Source organism: Hippopotamus amphibius, chromosome 16, assembly GCF_030028045.1.
Source record: "Hippopotamus amphibius kiboko isolate mHipAmp2 chromosome 16, mHipAmp2.hap2, whole genome shotgun sequence".
NCBI classification, from domain to species: Eukaryota; Metazoa; Chordata; class Mammalia; order Artiodactyla; family Hippopotamidae; genus Hippopotamus; species Hippopotamus amphibius.
In genome coordinates, this window is record NC_080201.1 from 1,591,998 (window position 1) to 1,608,051 (window position 16,054).

Here is a 16,054-nt window from a genome sequence, read left to right on the forward strand (position 1 = left end):
ATGCCTCCACGTCCACATATGAGACGTCCACAACAGGCGAGCCTGCAGACAGGGAGCCGACCAGAGGTGGCAGGGCTGGGGGCGCAGCACGGGGGCACTGCTATGGGGTCTCTCTGGAATTAGACAGCGGTGGTGTGCGCACTCTGTGAATGGGCCAAGGCCCACCGCACATCTGCTTTAAAATGGTCCGTCACATGGGATGGAAATCAGATCTCAATTTTTTTTTTACAGTTGCCCAGTCCGCTTCGTCTCTGTGCCCCACTCCGCCATCTCAATCCTAGCAACTTGTGTTAGAAGTGAATGACGTTTTAAGGAAGACGTTTTCATTGTGTCGGATGTGGTAACAAGTCTTTCTAACAGGGATATCTTTGTCCAGAGAAAAATCCATTTCACGCTCTCAGGAAAAATCAACGACTCAGAGGGAGAAACAGAAAGGCCGCACCAGCCCTTCCTAGTTAGTGAATCACAGACTTGAGAAGTTGGTGACGTGATGCTACACCCCCCGCCCCGCACCCCCGCCCCGGTTCTCTCCCCTCTCGGTGCTGGAACTCAGCCCTCCTGAGCAGGACAAAGCTGCTAGGTGGCACGCACCCTCTGGAGGGCACGCCAGGCCGCCACCCGGACCCAGGGCCAGGTGAGAGTGGACCCCAGACCCGGCAGGAGAGAGGACACTGGCTCACCATCGCTGTGGGCAGGGCAGCGCAGCCCCCGGCGGGGACTGAATCGGGACACGCAGTCCCTGGCTCACGTGAGACCCTCGTCAGCGACAGAGGACGGAGCTGTGGTCAGACACGTGAGCCGACCGCTAGCCATCACGTCACAGCGGTCCATCATCAGAAAGCCTCCAGAACCAGATTCCATCAGCAAAACTGACCAAAAACGATTATGTAAATCTGTAGTAACGTGGAGAGATTTCTACTATGCAGTGGGGAAAGCAAGTTCTAAAATCATAAATATAGCACGTGTGTTCACACAGAAAAAGCCCAGGAGATTTGGAGACCTCTGGCTGAAGAACGCTTCTGGTTATCTTCACTCTCTTCACCATTTTTGTATTTTATCATCTTTCAAAAACAATAAACATATATCACTTTTCTAAAAAGTGGAGGAAAAAATTGCAACTGACCCCTGAACAACGTGGGGGGTCTCGACCTTCCACACGGTCAGAAATCCACATGTAACTGCTAGCGGCACCCCCAGGAACGCGGCCGCGCATCGCGGTGTTTACTAGTGACCGGTCCATGTGCCAAGGACCCGCGTGCTCTCAGCCACATGGTCCAAGAGCCACCGCACACCCGCTACCGCCGCGCGGAGAAGAGCGGCAGCGCCGAGGACGCACCTTCCGAGTTGAGGGTGATGAGGGTGACGTTGCTGCCGACGCTCTGGCCGCCTGGCTGCCCGCAGCTGGAGACGGAGTCGCCGGCCTCGGACCCGCTCTCCCCGTCCTCGTTGTGGCCGTCCTCCTGACCCGGCACCTTCACCACGATGGTGTTCTGCCGACGCCCGGGCACCGCGCTGCGCGGAAGACAGAGACACCAGCAGTGTGGTGAGAGCAGCACAGCAGCGCACGGAGACAGTTCTGCTCCCCAAGGCTCTCCCCTCCGCGTCTCACGGAAGACGCCTCTGCGCGCGCGGCCACCAGCCTCCCCCCCCCCCCCCGCCCCCCACTCTGATCAACAGCAGGAAACAGTCTGTGGCTCCAAGAAACTGCATGAAACTTGAAACGTTTAAAAAAAATGTTTACATCACAAAAGAAGTGAAGTCACAACTCACTGTGACTCAAGGCCTAGAATGCTGCCTTCTGGTCACGGAGGGGACCCTACAACATGCTGACGTCTGAATCAGACTGACTTCAAGGCCACGTCACAGGACAGGCTGAATGAGGAGAAAGTGTCTGCAGTGCAGACTGCCTGCACCCACCCGCTCCGTCCCGGGAGACACCAGAAATGACTCAGCCTGCGAAGACACAGCTCTCACCCCCAACTCCCACGGACAGAAACCACTCAAGTGGGTTAAAAAAGCCAGAGAATCTCCTGGGGGCTCCTCTCACCACCACAAGGGACCTCGATACGGAGCAGTAAGACACTGCCAGGAACCAGAACACCAGCCAGCTCCAAACAGCGCTCCAAGAGAAAACAGGAAAAAGATGACCTGGAGACACTACTGCCTTTTGAATGACCTTTTCAACGTCCTTCAGGACACGGCTGCACACGGGGGCGGAGGGGGAGCAGCACGAGGTCCCTGCTTGGGGTGGGGGAGGGAGTGGGGGCTCCATCCTGGGGGCTGGACCTCGCTTCACGCTCCGGACCTGGCCGTGACTGCCACCCCCACCAGGCACAAGGCGGGCGGGCCCTCTGCTCCTCGGCTGGCCCGTGGCCTCGGCCCTGAGTGTCTGCATGCCCCTCCCACGGCCGGGCTCCTGGGGGTCTGGGGGCCTGGGCTACAGCGAGGAAGAAGCGGGACCGGCTGCAGGAGGGTCTGCGCGACTCGAGGGGAAGCATCACGGTGGGCCCGACGCTGGCAGGGCCCCAGCGCGCGAGGGGCGACGGTGCCCTCCACACACCCCCGCCTCTGACCCAGGTTACGGCCAAAGCGTCTCCAAAGAAAAAGGAATGGAAAAGGCACCACCCTGAAACGCATCTGCCACGTGGCCAGCCAGAGGGGGTGTGGCCAACCCAACATGCTTGGACAGACAGACAGACAGACAGACAGACAGACAGACAGACAGATGGGCGTGAGGTGAGAGGACGGGACCCGCAGACCGTGGTGAGCACACGGGGCACCTCCCGCCGGCACCCGTGGTAGTGGGCACAGGCTGGGCTGTCCTCCCCCGACCGCAGAGAAGCCCGGGCCCAACGATATGGGCGCCCCGGGACGCCGCCCTGTCCCCAGGGCCCCGGCGGTGGCAGTGGCGGTGAGAGGTGGGGTGTCGTGCTACTGACTTGCTAATGATATTTTCCAGGGGGTCCGGCGCCCTGCCGCTCAGGGGGTCTTCCATCTTGGCTACAACGGCGTTCTGCCGATCACTGTTGAGAATTACTGTAGTCTGGGGGACGACGCTAGGGAACAAAAGAATCACAGAGAAAAGAAGACCTTAACACGACAGCGTTCATTTCAGAGCACAGAGTCATCAACAGTCAGCGCCCAGCCCCGCGCTCCGGGGGGAGGCCCCCGCAGGGCCACACGGCGTGCACAGGCGACACGGGGCAAAACACCAGCTGGGCTTCCGAATGGAGAGTTTACTCTGCTCCTTGTGGGTACGGTCAGGAGAGTTGGGTTAGGAATGTTTACATCTTTACAGAGAAGAGACGGGGAAGTCACAGCCATCGCTGTGCTGTTAGTGAGGTTTCTGAAGTAGCGGGTCTGCATGAAAAACAGCACGAGACTTACTCCCTGCATCCCAGTGAATTCCCACCTGAAATCCAGGCTATCGTGACTACTATAGTGATCCGCTCCATCCCGGGACATGAGTGGTGGGCACAGAGAGGGGCGAACAACACCGCGCCCCGGGGTGGGGGGCGAGGTGCGGGGGAACCGCACAGCACTGACCTCTGGGTTCTGCTGGGCCAGGGCAGGACCCACAGCCAAGGGCCTGGGGACTTTGCTTTGGAGGAAATGGTGCTACAAAAGAACGGTGCCCTGACAGGGGCTCTTCCGGGAGGGAGCCGTGTGTTGCACACGGGGGAGGCAACGGCTCACTTCCGGGCACTGCCGTCCAGATTTTTTGCTCATTAACCTTCCAGCCCGCAGCGCCTCCGGCCACGCTTTGTGCAGAAAGAACGGGCACTCAAGATGCGCAGCAATGGTACCTGAGAAGAACGTCATCCCTGAATCTCACTCTCCAAAAACCAACTCAGGGAAACCCTGCTTTTACAGGAGGAGAGCTCACAAATCCAAAGGCACCCATGAGAACCCAGCCTCCTGTCCCAGCCACACCCTGTTAGACACCCCAAAATCAGAGGCACAAAGGACACCATTTCACGCCGAAATGAAAGGCAGGACCACGGGGTGCTTCCCTAGAGTAAAAGCGTGGTCACCTGCATTCCACTGCAAGGCCTCCTCCCCCTCCCAGCTATGCTGCTTCATCGCCAGTGACACCTGGAGTCACCCACCACGTCCTGACGATCTGCCCACAGGTCAGGCGTCTCAAGTGACCAGGTGGCCTCTGACTTGGTACCAAGGTCACAGCAGGCTCATAAGTGACAACTCAGCTTCTCACATATCAACACAGGAGGCGGAAACGGCTTGTGCGCGTTTGATATTTGCCCAAAGTGTGCTGGTGGACGGCTGGTGTCACCCAGGGCCCCCACAAAAGGCGTTCCCTCTCACCCTGATGGGACATCACGACGAGAGGAGCCCATTCAAGGTCTGCGGCGTCTGCCAGAAATAAACAGGTTAAAATGGATTCACAGCAACATCTGGCAAAGTTGTTAGCCTAAACATGCCTGTTTCCTAAAGGTCCTTACGATGAAGGAATGTTGGTCTGAAACAACCAGCTTCAAGCTGGAGCAAAGGCAGCCTCGGGGCGCCGGCCACGTGCCAAGCCCTCCCCGACTCAATCCCAGATGCCCTCCTTCCAGAACGTTCTATTGCCTAAAGACGATCCCCCGGGAGAGCACCTCTGGCCAATGTGGTTGTTCGCTTTCACAAAGCCTCCCCCCAACCGCGCTAAGGCCCCCCGTATATCCAGACGTGAGACAGCAGAGGCTCTGCGGGAGCCACTCCCTACCACTCACCTCCGACAAGGCACACAAAGGCCCCACGAAGAGTTCCGCTCACAGACAGGCAGTAGTATAATCTAAGATATGATCTCATGCTGCGGGCTCCCACGCGGGAGAGAGGAGGACCGCCCGCGTCTCCCATGTACCTATCCATACACGCAAAGTCTCTCAGAACTCAAAACTACAAAAGCTGCAAACAGAAAGGGAGCCCATGTTGGACTCTGCGCCCCTTAAAGCAACAGGTCACTCACAAGCACGGAGAGCCTCAGGAATTGGCTAAGGCAAAGCCCCGCCCACCGCAGGGGCACATCCACCACGCCGCTTGTTAAGAACTGGTTATAACTAGTAACAATTTACACGCTTTTGTTCAACTGTGTACTAAAAACCGTAGTGAGATCTCAATCCAGAAGAGCTTTGGTCCTTATGGTTGCAGGAAATACATCTTTGAGCTTCAATTTCTGTCCGTATTTCTGTCAGCAGTCTGGTTGACAGGATAAGATTTTGCGAAGAAATGAAATGGGAATGAAAGTCCAAAAAGCAAATGGGACAGTGTAAAATTTGACTGTCAAAGCTTATTCATGGGATTTCTTTAATGGATGATGGTATTTAGATTATAATGGAAACATTTAAGACAGCAATGAATCAGTTTGTTTTTAAATATCAATATGCCAGAAAACATACCCTTTCCACTCATGCAACTATGTCAGCCTCCAATTGTACAAAATAATATCTTGGTTTTTAAAATTTACGAAACATCCACATCACGTTCAGAAGACGGCAGCAGCTACCCTGAGGGTCCGTACGGAGCAACCGTCACAACGCTTGAGTGTCTGGCCGAGGCTGAGTCACAGCCCCAAGCACCCAGTCAGACACGACCCCGGGGGCTGCTGGGAAGGCGCTTTGCAGATGTGACAAAAAGTCCCAATTGGTTAAGTTAATAGAGAGGCAGATCACCCTGGGCGGCCCAGCCCTGATCACGTGGGACCTTTAAAAGGCAGTTTGGGCTTTCCCTGGTCTTGGAGGCTCCAAACAGCTCCTGCCGGCGGGGTCCCCACCTCCTCACGATCCCCCCCTTCCCGTCCACCTGCCACACAGACTGCACACGTGCTTGGCCCCCACACCTGTGTAAGCTGCTTCCGCGTAGGAAGTGCCTTAGCGGAGCCACGGGCTCTCACCCACACGCGGGTGCACGCACACACGTCACCCCCGGCTGTGCCTCCTCTGACCCCGGCAGGCACACTTTGACAGAACCATGGATCCAAAGGAGCCTCCAGTGTCCCCATGGGAATCCCGTGTGGGCTGCGGCACGACACCAAGGGTGAGGAAGCAACCCTGGGACCCTGCTGTCACCGACCCCAGGCCCCGAGGAGCTCGCACCAGCCTCCACGTGTGCCCCTCGTGCTGTCCCCCAGATACGCGCCCCCCCCCCCCGCCCCCACCAACCTGCTCCCCAGCTGCCGCGCGGAGGACATCACAGGGGTGGGGGCACGCGGCGTGTCACCTCGGAGACGCCTCTGCCGGGACCTCCCAGGCAGCCCCCCAGTGTCCAGGCCCGAGCGTGTGCCCAGGGGCACGCTGCTTCTTCAGCCTCCCACCCAGACAGCTGCCCTCATGACACACAGAGCTGCCCCGGATGTTGTGCGGAGCTCCTGCGTGAGCACGCATCTCCATTTCTCTGGGATAAGTGCCCGAGACTGTGTTTGTGGGGCCACGTGGTGGGGCACGCTAACTCTGTGGGGTCCTCCGGGCTGCTTCCAGAGCCCCCGCCCCATGCCCGCCGGCACAGCGAGAGGCCCGGGGTCTCCGCATCCCGCGGGCTCCTGCGGGGCCCCTGCTGTGTTCCACTGTCGCCTGCCCCGTCCCGGGCCGGCCAAGGCGGCCGAGCGGCTCTCCACATGCTTACTCACCATCCACCACCCGCATCTCCTCTCAGGCTAAACAGCTGTTGCTGGTTTTTTGCCAACTTTTGAATTGGATTGTTTGGCTTCTCACTGTTGAGTTTTGAGAGGTCTGCTAGTCCTTGTCAAACAGGAGGTTTGCAAGTAGTTCCTCCTGCTCGGTAGCTTCTCTTTTCAGCTCATAGCAGGTCCTTCATGGAGTATAAGTTTTCAACCTTGATCAAGTCCAATTTATCTCATTTTTTGTGGATGCTGCTTCTGGTGTGAAGTCTCAGAAGCCTCTGCCTCACCCCAGGTCCCAAAGATTTTCTCCTGTGCTTTCATCCCAAAGTTCTACAGTTTTACATTTTACGTTGAAACGTGACCCATTTTAAACGAATTTCTGTTCAAGGTGAGGTTTCCGCCAAGGATCCTCTCTTTTTTGCCTGTGGACGCCAACTGCTCCAGCACCATTTGTTCAAAAAGTTGTCCTTCCTGCATCAAACTGCTTTTGCACCTTTGCCAAAACCTAGCCAGCATATCTGTGTGGGTCTGTTTCTGGGTCATTCTGGTGTTTAAAACTTTACATGCTCAATTCATTCGTTCACAATCTTAAACCATTATCTATACATTTACCTAGAGTTGTAAATTTTAAAGTTCCTGTTAAATAAAAACAACCAAAAGGAGAAAGAGAAATGCCTAGACCCACAGACCATCCTGACTATTTTAATTCCAAGATTAGGCTACTTTGCAAGCTGAACACTCTTGCCTGATTCTAAGAAGGTGCTAGTTACACAAGTTGAACACTCTTGCCTGAGTGTGCTATGGTTCAGAAGTAAAGCACACCCTCCAGCTTGTGACCTGTGGCCACATGCCGAGGGCCGTCCACGCTGGCAGACAGTGATGTGAGCACAGGACCCCCACCGCCTCCGCAGGCCAGTTACGTGGCGGCCGCCCCCTTGGGCAGGACTGCCCCAGGGCCCCGCGTAAAAGGAAGCCTCAAAGTGGGAACGGGCACTGAGGTACCTTCCCCACACAGACAGCAGACGACCCGTCCAAGGTCACGTGGCTACTCAGCGGCAAAGTCAGGTTTGAGCCCAAAGTCAAGAGGCAGAGCCAACGTTCTTCACCAAAGTCAGTGAAGCCAGACCTGCACCCCGTGACTCCCTGAACATCAGAATCTCCTGGGGAAGCGAGGGCCCGGCCCAGAGAGCCTAGGCTTTTCTTTTTTTTTTTTTTTAACAATTCCCCCAGCTGATTCTGACAGATGCCCCTGGTGTAAAACAACACCAAGGACTTCCCCAGTGGCGCAGCAGTTGAGAATCCACCTGCCAGTGAGGGGAAGCGGGTTCAATCCCTGGTCCAGGAAGATCCCACATGCCACGGAACAACTAAGCCCGTGCGCCACAGCTACCGAGCCCGAGTGCTACAACTACTGAAGCCCACGAGCCTAGAGCCCGTGCTCCACAACAGTAGAAGCCACCGCAATGAGAAGCCCGTGCAATACAACAGTTACTCCTGCTCGCCACAGCTAGAGAAAGCCCGCGCACAACAACAAAGACCCAATGCAGCCAAAAATTTAAAAATACTAATCAAATAAAATAAGCTATAAGGATATATTAAAAACACCACCACCACCACCAAGCACAACATCCCTGCCCGCTGCTCCCAACAGCCCTGGCCTCCCCCTAGCCCGCTGGGCCCAGCCCACTGTGTGATGCGACATTCCATCTGCTCTGTTCAGTGAAGCATCCCAGCCGCCCGGATGAAAGCCCAGGACACCAGAAAGCCCACGTGTTCACGGAGCAGCCCCAGATCTGACTGTCACCCTCAGGCTCACGCGGCTGGTCCACACACTGAAAAGAAAGAACAGAGCAGGAGCCCACAGACACGAGGCCCAGAGCACAGCCCAGGGCGCCGTCCGCACTCAGGGTGCCCTGCGTCCGCGGGCTGACCGGGTGCGCCCAGCAGGCCCACGTGGCTGGCTGATGGGGGACACCTGGCCAGTGAACAGCACTAACATTAGTGCTTCTCAAGCTCCCGGCGTCGCTGAGGACCAGGGAACACCAAGCACTCACACGCGTTATCCCACTCACGGCAGCCTTCGCTTACGATTCTTATTCTCTTACTGATGGAGAAAGTGATGCCTAGAGAGGCTGGCATCTGCCCAAGGTCTCATCGTTACAGGTGATGGAGCCTGGATTCGAAACCAAGAACCTCTCGTGCTCTTTGCCACTTGCTGTCAGAGAACAAGAAAAATCCTGTTTCTACTGCTTTCAGTGTTGGGGATGTCAATCGTTTTATTTTGATGGATTTAAAACCAAATATCTTCAGCTTTCAGAGCCGTCCTGGGAAGCATTTTCCAAGTACACTTACAAACTGGCCTTCAACTTCTCCTCAGTTTCCAGAAACTGCGTTGTGAGCCGCTCAGAAGGCCCTGAGCTGCTGTCCTGAAACACCAGCTCTTCTGCCCTTGCTCCTCAGTCCCACCAAGTGACCATGGTTTAAATGGACACCGTGGCCGCCGTCAGTAAACAAGCAGCCATGAACGTGGCGGGAGGTGGGGGAAACGGGGTTAAACTCTGCCAGCCCTCCTTAGGGGTCCCCTGGGAAGGTCAGTCTGTCCAAGCAGCACGGTCACCCCTTATTTGTGGTTTCCAGGGAGCAAGGACATCCACAAGTGCTGCCCGCGTGTTCTCTGTGCAAACGCTCGTCCGCAAGAGACCAGCCCCACCCACAGCGACACGCTGAGGACACCGGATGCTTGGGGCTGGGGCCAGGCTGAGAAGTCCCGAGTCCCAGGATGGGAGACTGTCCCTGAGCATCCACAACTGGGCCTCCACCTCCGCCTCCACTCCGCACAGGCTGAGGGCACTGCCATCTTAGGAGAAACCTGTAACCTCCCAAAGACCATCCTAAGCGACTTAAGAGGCCAAGCCCTCTGAAGACTCCTCACCAGACACGCCCCGAACGCTCACCGGGGAGCCTGTGCACGCAGGGGGCTGGGCCACGGTGCCCGCATCAACCTCCCCACCCCGCCCACAGCCCGGCAAACCCTGCCTCTGGTGCGACCTAAGCCCGAAACCGCACACAGCACCGCGGTCTGCGAGCACCTGCCCACCCGCCGCCTGGGATGACAGCAACACCCACACTGAGGTGTGGGAGGCGTCCTGCCTCGTACCTGCGTCAGGGTGATTTCTGTGCGAATAAAACAGCCTCTCTGGGGCCTATCAGACGCACCCTGCCCATCTGCTTTAACTATTAAAGAAAAGCACACACTGACCAGAAGCAGAGAACGTACACGTTAAAATAAAGATGAAATGCCTCCCTCCCTGGGACGCCAGTGCTGGTTCTCCTTCCCAGATAAGCCTCCCTCCCCGGTGCCACGGCCCCGCCAACTCACTGTGTCCGTGCTGGTCTGCTCTGGGGACACCTTGAGGGAGTGTGTCCCTGACCTGTCTGGTGTCCTCTGTTCTGACAAGATGTAAGACTGGGCTGAAACCCTGCTTCTCCGGAGCAGCTGCTCAGAGTCTGCCGCGAGGCTGTCTGCCGGGCCACAGTCCTCAGCGTGGCTCACATGAGACTCTTCCCTGTTCCTATTACAGACGGCTTAGTGACGACTTCCGCGCCCACCTGAGCGAGGCGACACCTCAGGCATCATCTCTGCCCACACAGCGCTGCCCGATTTTGTTTTCTGTGGTGGGGGAGGAGTTCCAGCAGAATACTGAGAAATGTGTGAAAAAGTGCCTGCTGCCCTCTCTCCTATCCTTGAGCCTCACTACACCATTTTCTGCTGACACTGATCCTTTTGCAACTCAGATCAACCACTCATGCAGTTTAGTCTGAGAAATCTGTATCCTATTAATTTTCTAAGTGAAACCCTCTATTGACAAAAGCACGCTCAAGAGAATCTCAGGTAACTCTCTTTTCTACTTAAAAGAATATGCCAGGACTTCCTACATAGCACAGTGGTTAAGAATCCGCCTGCCAATGCAGGGGACATGGGTTCGATCCCTGCTCCAGGAGGATTCCACATGCTGCGGAGCAACTAAGCCCGTATGCCACAACTATTGAGCCTGTGCTCTAGAGCCCGTGAGCCACAACTATTGAGCCCCTGTGCCGCAACTACTGAAGTCCACGCACCTAAAACCCATGCTCCACAACGAGAGAGGCCACCACAATGAGGAGCCTGCGCACCACAACGAAGAGTAGCCCCTGCTCGCCGCAACTAGAGAAAGCCCATGTGCAGCAACGAAGACCGAACACAGCCAATCAATCAATAAATGTATAAAAAAAAAAAAGAATATGCCAGCAGGAGGCTAAGGCATATGTCCTTTGCTTTCACAGTTATACTCCTGCCTCACACACAAGAATCTGCATCATAATAAAATAAGAAAATTAAAAAAGAAAAAATAAATAAATAAATAAAAATAAAATAAGAAATTGTGTTCAGTGTATTGTACTCACAAAAAAGGAATTTTTTTTTCACCAGTCCTAGAGTTTCCATGAGAGCAAAAAAAAAAAAAAAAAAAAAAAAAGATGGGAGCAACCCTCAGTTAAACAGTAAAAGCAGACGCCCCAAGGTCCTCACACCTGAGAGGCAGGTGAGCTGGGGTCCACTGTGACCACCCCCCCCTTCATAGGTGGTCCTGTTGTGGGAGCAGCCATGCAGCCAGGCTCCATTTCCAGGGGCCCTTCCGCACAAAAGTGGTCCCCGGGACAGGTGCTCATGCATCCCAGAGGCCTTAGTGAGTAGGACAGGGAGCATGGGGCCTCAGAGCCCCACAGGGAGAGCAGTGGGAGGACTGAAAATGCCACGGTGCCAAGAGCAGAAGGCTGCCTCCGGCTGTGTATCCACAGGCCTCGGGGGTCCCGGGCTGCAGCAGTTCACGTAACCCAGCCAACACCCACGCATCCAAACAGTCACTAACACTTGTCTTAAAAGGGTTTATTTATCTTGCTTGCAGGTTAACGATTAAAAAGTCATAAAACCCAGGATCCAAAAAAATACTCTCAGGGATAAGAATAAATGAGCATCAAAAATGTGTTCCCAATATGAAATGGGATGCAAAACCACCTCCCCCAAAACGACCACCTGCACCAGAGAAACGGGCAACCTGCTGCCACGAACGCCAAGTCCAGCTGCCTGGGACCAACGGGGCCCAGAAGGCACGGGTTCCAACCCCCCCCCACCCCCACCCCACAGAAGCCACAGCACCCAGGACAGGACTCTGCAAGTGCAAAGCCACAGCCGCGAACCAGGAGGAGAGCTGTGCATCCCTCCTCCTCCTTCCCAAGGAGCTGCAGAGATGCCTGCTCACGGAAAGGCAGGCCTGGGACTGGGTGACCCCTAGGCAGCCAGACCCTGGCACCCCTGACTCCATCCCCAGCACTGGCTCCTAATGAAAGGAGAGATCAGAAATAACGTAAAAATATATTTTTTTAAAGTGTACTTTGACATGGAGATCCTAGCCAGTGCAGCAAAGTAAGAAAAGGTACAGAAATTCAATACGAAGTAAAACTCTTTTTTAAAACCCTACTGAAAAACTTCTAAAACAAGTGAATTTAGAAATAATGCAGGATAAAGGTCAACAGAGAAAAACCCACTGTATTTCTATATACTACCAATGAACACCCAGAAGTTAAAATTTAAAACACAATACCATGTATTAGAGCATCTAAACGTATGAAGTACTTAGAGATAAATTTAACAAAATGTGTGTAACAGTTTTACAGTGAAAACTATAAGACACTGCTGAGAGGGATTAAAGACCTACGAACAAGGAGAGGTGTACCATGTTCATGGATCAGAAGACTCAATGGTGTTAGGACAGCAATTCTCTCCAAATTGATCTTAGGTTCAGCACAAACCCAATTATGAGGTATGAGTTATCCTAAAACTAGAGAACTACTCCAAATTATGAGCATGTACACAATCTGTTAAAACGTTTTATTATATCTGCTTTGATTATTAGACTGTATCTCGAATCTGAAGTCATGAGGTTAACAAGCCCCTAAATTGTATGTATATAAACTGTATGGGGCTTCTCTGGTGGCACAGTGGTTAACAATCCACCTGCCAATGCAGGGGACACGGGTTCTATCCCTGGTCCGGGAAGATCCTACATTCCATGGAGCAACTAAGCCCGTGTGCCACAGCTACTGAGCCTGAGCTCTAGAGCCCAGACAGCCACAACTATTGAGCCCACGTGCTGCAACTACTGAAGACCTGTGTGCCTAGAGCCCATGCTCCACAACAAGAGAAGCCACCACAATGAGAAGCCCGCGCACCACAACCAAGAGTAGCCCCCGCTCACCACAATTAGAGAAAGCCTGCACCTGGCAACAAAAACCCAATGCAGCCAATAAATAAATTAATTAATTTTAGAAAAATAAAAAATACTGTCTGTTTTCTCTGGTGAGTAGCCCTGATGTGCACAGGGTATCATGGTTAGGTCACTAGAAGCGTGCAGCTGTGAGAGGTAACACAGACCAGTCAGGAAGAGAAGCCTTGTGTACACAAAATTAAGTGGAGACATCAAAATTCAAAACTCGATAAGGAAGGAAAGAAACAAGTCTGTCATGGCTAAGACCAAACCATTTCTTCATAATTCAAACAACCCTACCTTCGGTTTGTCACTGTCCAAAGCCTATGACGTGCTCTACTTTTGACCGGAAGCCCTCTAAACGATGACTACCCAGAGGCTCTGGGCTGCACTGCCAGACCTGAGAGGCCCAGGAGGAGGCCTCTCTCTACTCAGGAGCCACGTGGGCTCGAAGACCCAGAAAAGCCTTTCCACAAACACCCATCAACATTTTTCTTTAAAAGACCCTCCGGGAAATAAAATCCTCAATCAGCATATTAGAGGAAATTTAAATAATTTTCTCATCAAATAGTTCAATTCTCTATGGGTGAATAGTCAGCTTAGGGGAAAAGAAAAAAGAAAAAATTCCCCCTTCATACATCTTACATGACACACCTCTCTGAAAGAAAAACTTTAAAAGAAATCACTATTGGGAATTCCCTGGTGCTCCAGTGGTTAGGACCCCATGCTCTCATTGTCAAGGGCCCAGGTTCAATCCCTGGTCAGGGAACTAAGATCCTGCAAGCTCTGCAGTGCAGCCAAAAGAGAAAAAAAAATATATCACTTTTATTTTTAGTTTTGAGTATTATAAAGAAGCCTCTGATTCATTACAATTGTTTAAAAATTACACTAAAGCTTTAAAAGAAATATTTAAGCTCTTAAAAATAAAAAACTGTCATATGTCAATTACATCTCAATAAAAATAAACCATTTGTACATTAAAAAATAAAGAAAAGAATAAAAATCAATTGCTTTTAAAAGAAACACAAGCATTTTTCTAGTTAATCAGTAGGTTCGGTTCAAGAAAACAAACTAACCTGAATCAGCTGGCTCTGAGCCACTCTGCATAAGGCTGGCTCCACAGGACCCCGCTCACCACCAGGGACAGCGCCCCGGGTCGCAGCTTGGTCCTACCTACTCCACGTCCTTCAAGTGGCTGCGTCTGGCCTCAAAGAAGTGCAGAAAAGGGAGTTTCACATTAACCCATGTAAACACCCTTGTCCACACACTTCATCCCTTCCGGCCACACAACTCAATGGAGGCCGTTCCTGACGTGCTCATGGGCGATAAAGAATGAGCCGCCCTGTACCGAGCTGCGCACCTCAGCACAGAAGGCTTCAGTGTCTGCCACTTCCAATGCCAACAGGACATGGCTTTAGCGTTAAAGCCTCACATCACTACACCTAGAATCACAATGAGGCAAAATGCCAACTTACGGCAAAATCCCAATTTACAGCACACTTGAATCCACCTAAAAGAATTCGAGTCCATTTTTCTTCTTCCCAAGTAGGACACCACTCTTGGATGAAACCCCACCCAAGTAACCTCACAAACATGTTTATTACAATGATCACGCTTTAGCATCAGAGAAAAGATTTTCTTTCTTTTCTTCTCTTCTCTCTTCTTGAATTTATATAAACAATCTCATTCAGGTGTAGCAGCTGAAAAATCTGGATCCAAAATGCCAACTGCACCTGGCAGCAGTCCACTGCCGTCTGTGCGCCAGGGACTCAAGAGAATAAGCAACTCACCCTCAGAGCTGACAGCAAGGTCTAGCCCAGGCCACGTTTGATTAGGAGCAACCCACAGGCGTGTGGGCTTCTGTGCGTCCCGCGGCTGCGGGGCTGCTCGGGGTCAGCTGCGGCCCCCCCACATGGGAGGGCCAGTGACATTGCAGTGGACCACTCCTCACCCACCATCCAGAGTCCTCGTTACAACTGACAAGCCCTCTGGGGTTGTCCTCATTTGTCCTGGGAGGTGACGACTTCCCAACAACTCGTACAACCCACGCCCAGTGGCCTAAGGAACCCGAAGTTTGTTTTTAAAACACGTGATCTGGATATGAAATAACCTAGGATTTACACGCTTCTGACTTTCATTTCAAATATCGGAGGCCCACAGCACTTGCAGAAGTGCTTTATTACTCAGAACGGGAACCTCCTCCGTGTTCCGCGACCCACTCTCACAACACATGGCCCTCATTAGCTTACGTATTTACCAGCTCGTCATTTTCTAACTGGAACTTCTCACTGATGTACTAGGACTAAATTCTTGTCCTTTACTTCTCCCCAAATTTTCTTGTTAACAGCTTTTGATTACTGGCAATTTTTATTCTCATTTTGAGATCTTACATGGAGGAAAATGCCAGATTTATTATCTTCTTTAAAAATCATTCATACACACCTATTTGAGACTATACCTATGAGAAAATGGAGGAATGGCCTCTCCTTCTATTAATCTAATGTTAACTCGTATAAGTAATGGTTTTATTAACGATATTAATAAACCTGCTGCCAATGTACAATACAAGAAATGTATTTTATGATGGGTTGATTTCATACCACAATTCTTTAAAAGCAGAAAACCTGAGCTGGAGTAACTCGACCACACCTCTGAGCCTGAATCAGGACACTTTACTCTTATCTCACCACTTGCTAATGCACACGGAGGAACGCGCAGCGGGTCTCTCCACAACCCCAGCTTCTCCCCAACAGAGGGAAGCACCCGGGGGTTCTGACCAGGAAAGCCACTAACGCGTCCCCTTCGAGCCCCGCGGCCACTGGAACGCTGCAGGGAGAAGGGGGCTGCCTGCAGCCTGGAAATGCCTTCCCCCAAGCCAGCGGTCCTGCCGCCAGACAGACGTGGCGCACGCGTCAGGCCGCTCCCAGCAGCAGGCCGGGCGTGGCTGTGGCAGCCCCGCCCCTCCTCCCCATCCTCCTCCTAAAGGCGGGCAGCCTGGAGGCTGGGCACAGCTCAGCACGACTCTGTGACTCGCCCCGTTACCCCGCAGTGTCAAACCAGGGCAACCTGCGCACGGAGGCCTGTCCTCCTCCTGGGACCCGACACCCAGGGAAGCCCCAAGCGAGCGGCCTCA

At 53.1% G+C, this 16,054-nt stretch overlaps 1 protein-coding gene across 5 annotated transcripts in view; it reads right to left on the reverse strand.

Moving 5' to 3' along the window:
- Positions 1-16,054, reverse strand: part of BANP (BTG3 associated nuclear protein) — a 91,412-nt gene that overhangs the window by 42,754 nt on the left and 32,604 nt on the right. For 4 of the 5 annotated variants that reach the window (XM_057711795.1, XM_057711794.1, XM_057711793.1 and 1 more), the window contains exons 5-6: positions 2,940-3,056; positions 1,337-1,512 (exon numbers count right to left, since the gene is read on the reverse strand). In XM_057711795.1, the coding sequence (XP_057567778.1) occupies positions 1,337-1,512; positions 2,940-3,056 (293 nt within the window). The remainder of the gene's footprint in view (positions 1-1,336; positions 1,513-2,939; positions 3,057-16,054) is intronic. The other variant, XM_057711798.1, reaches the window with a different exon arrangement.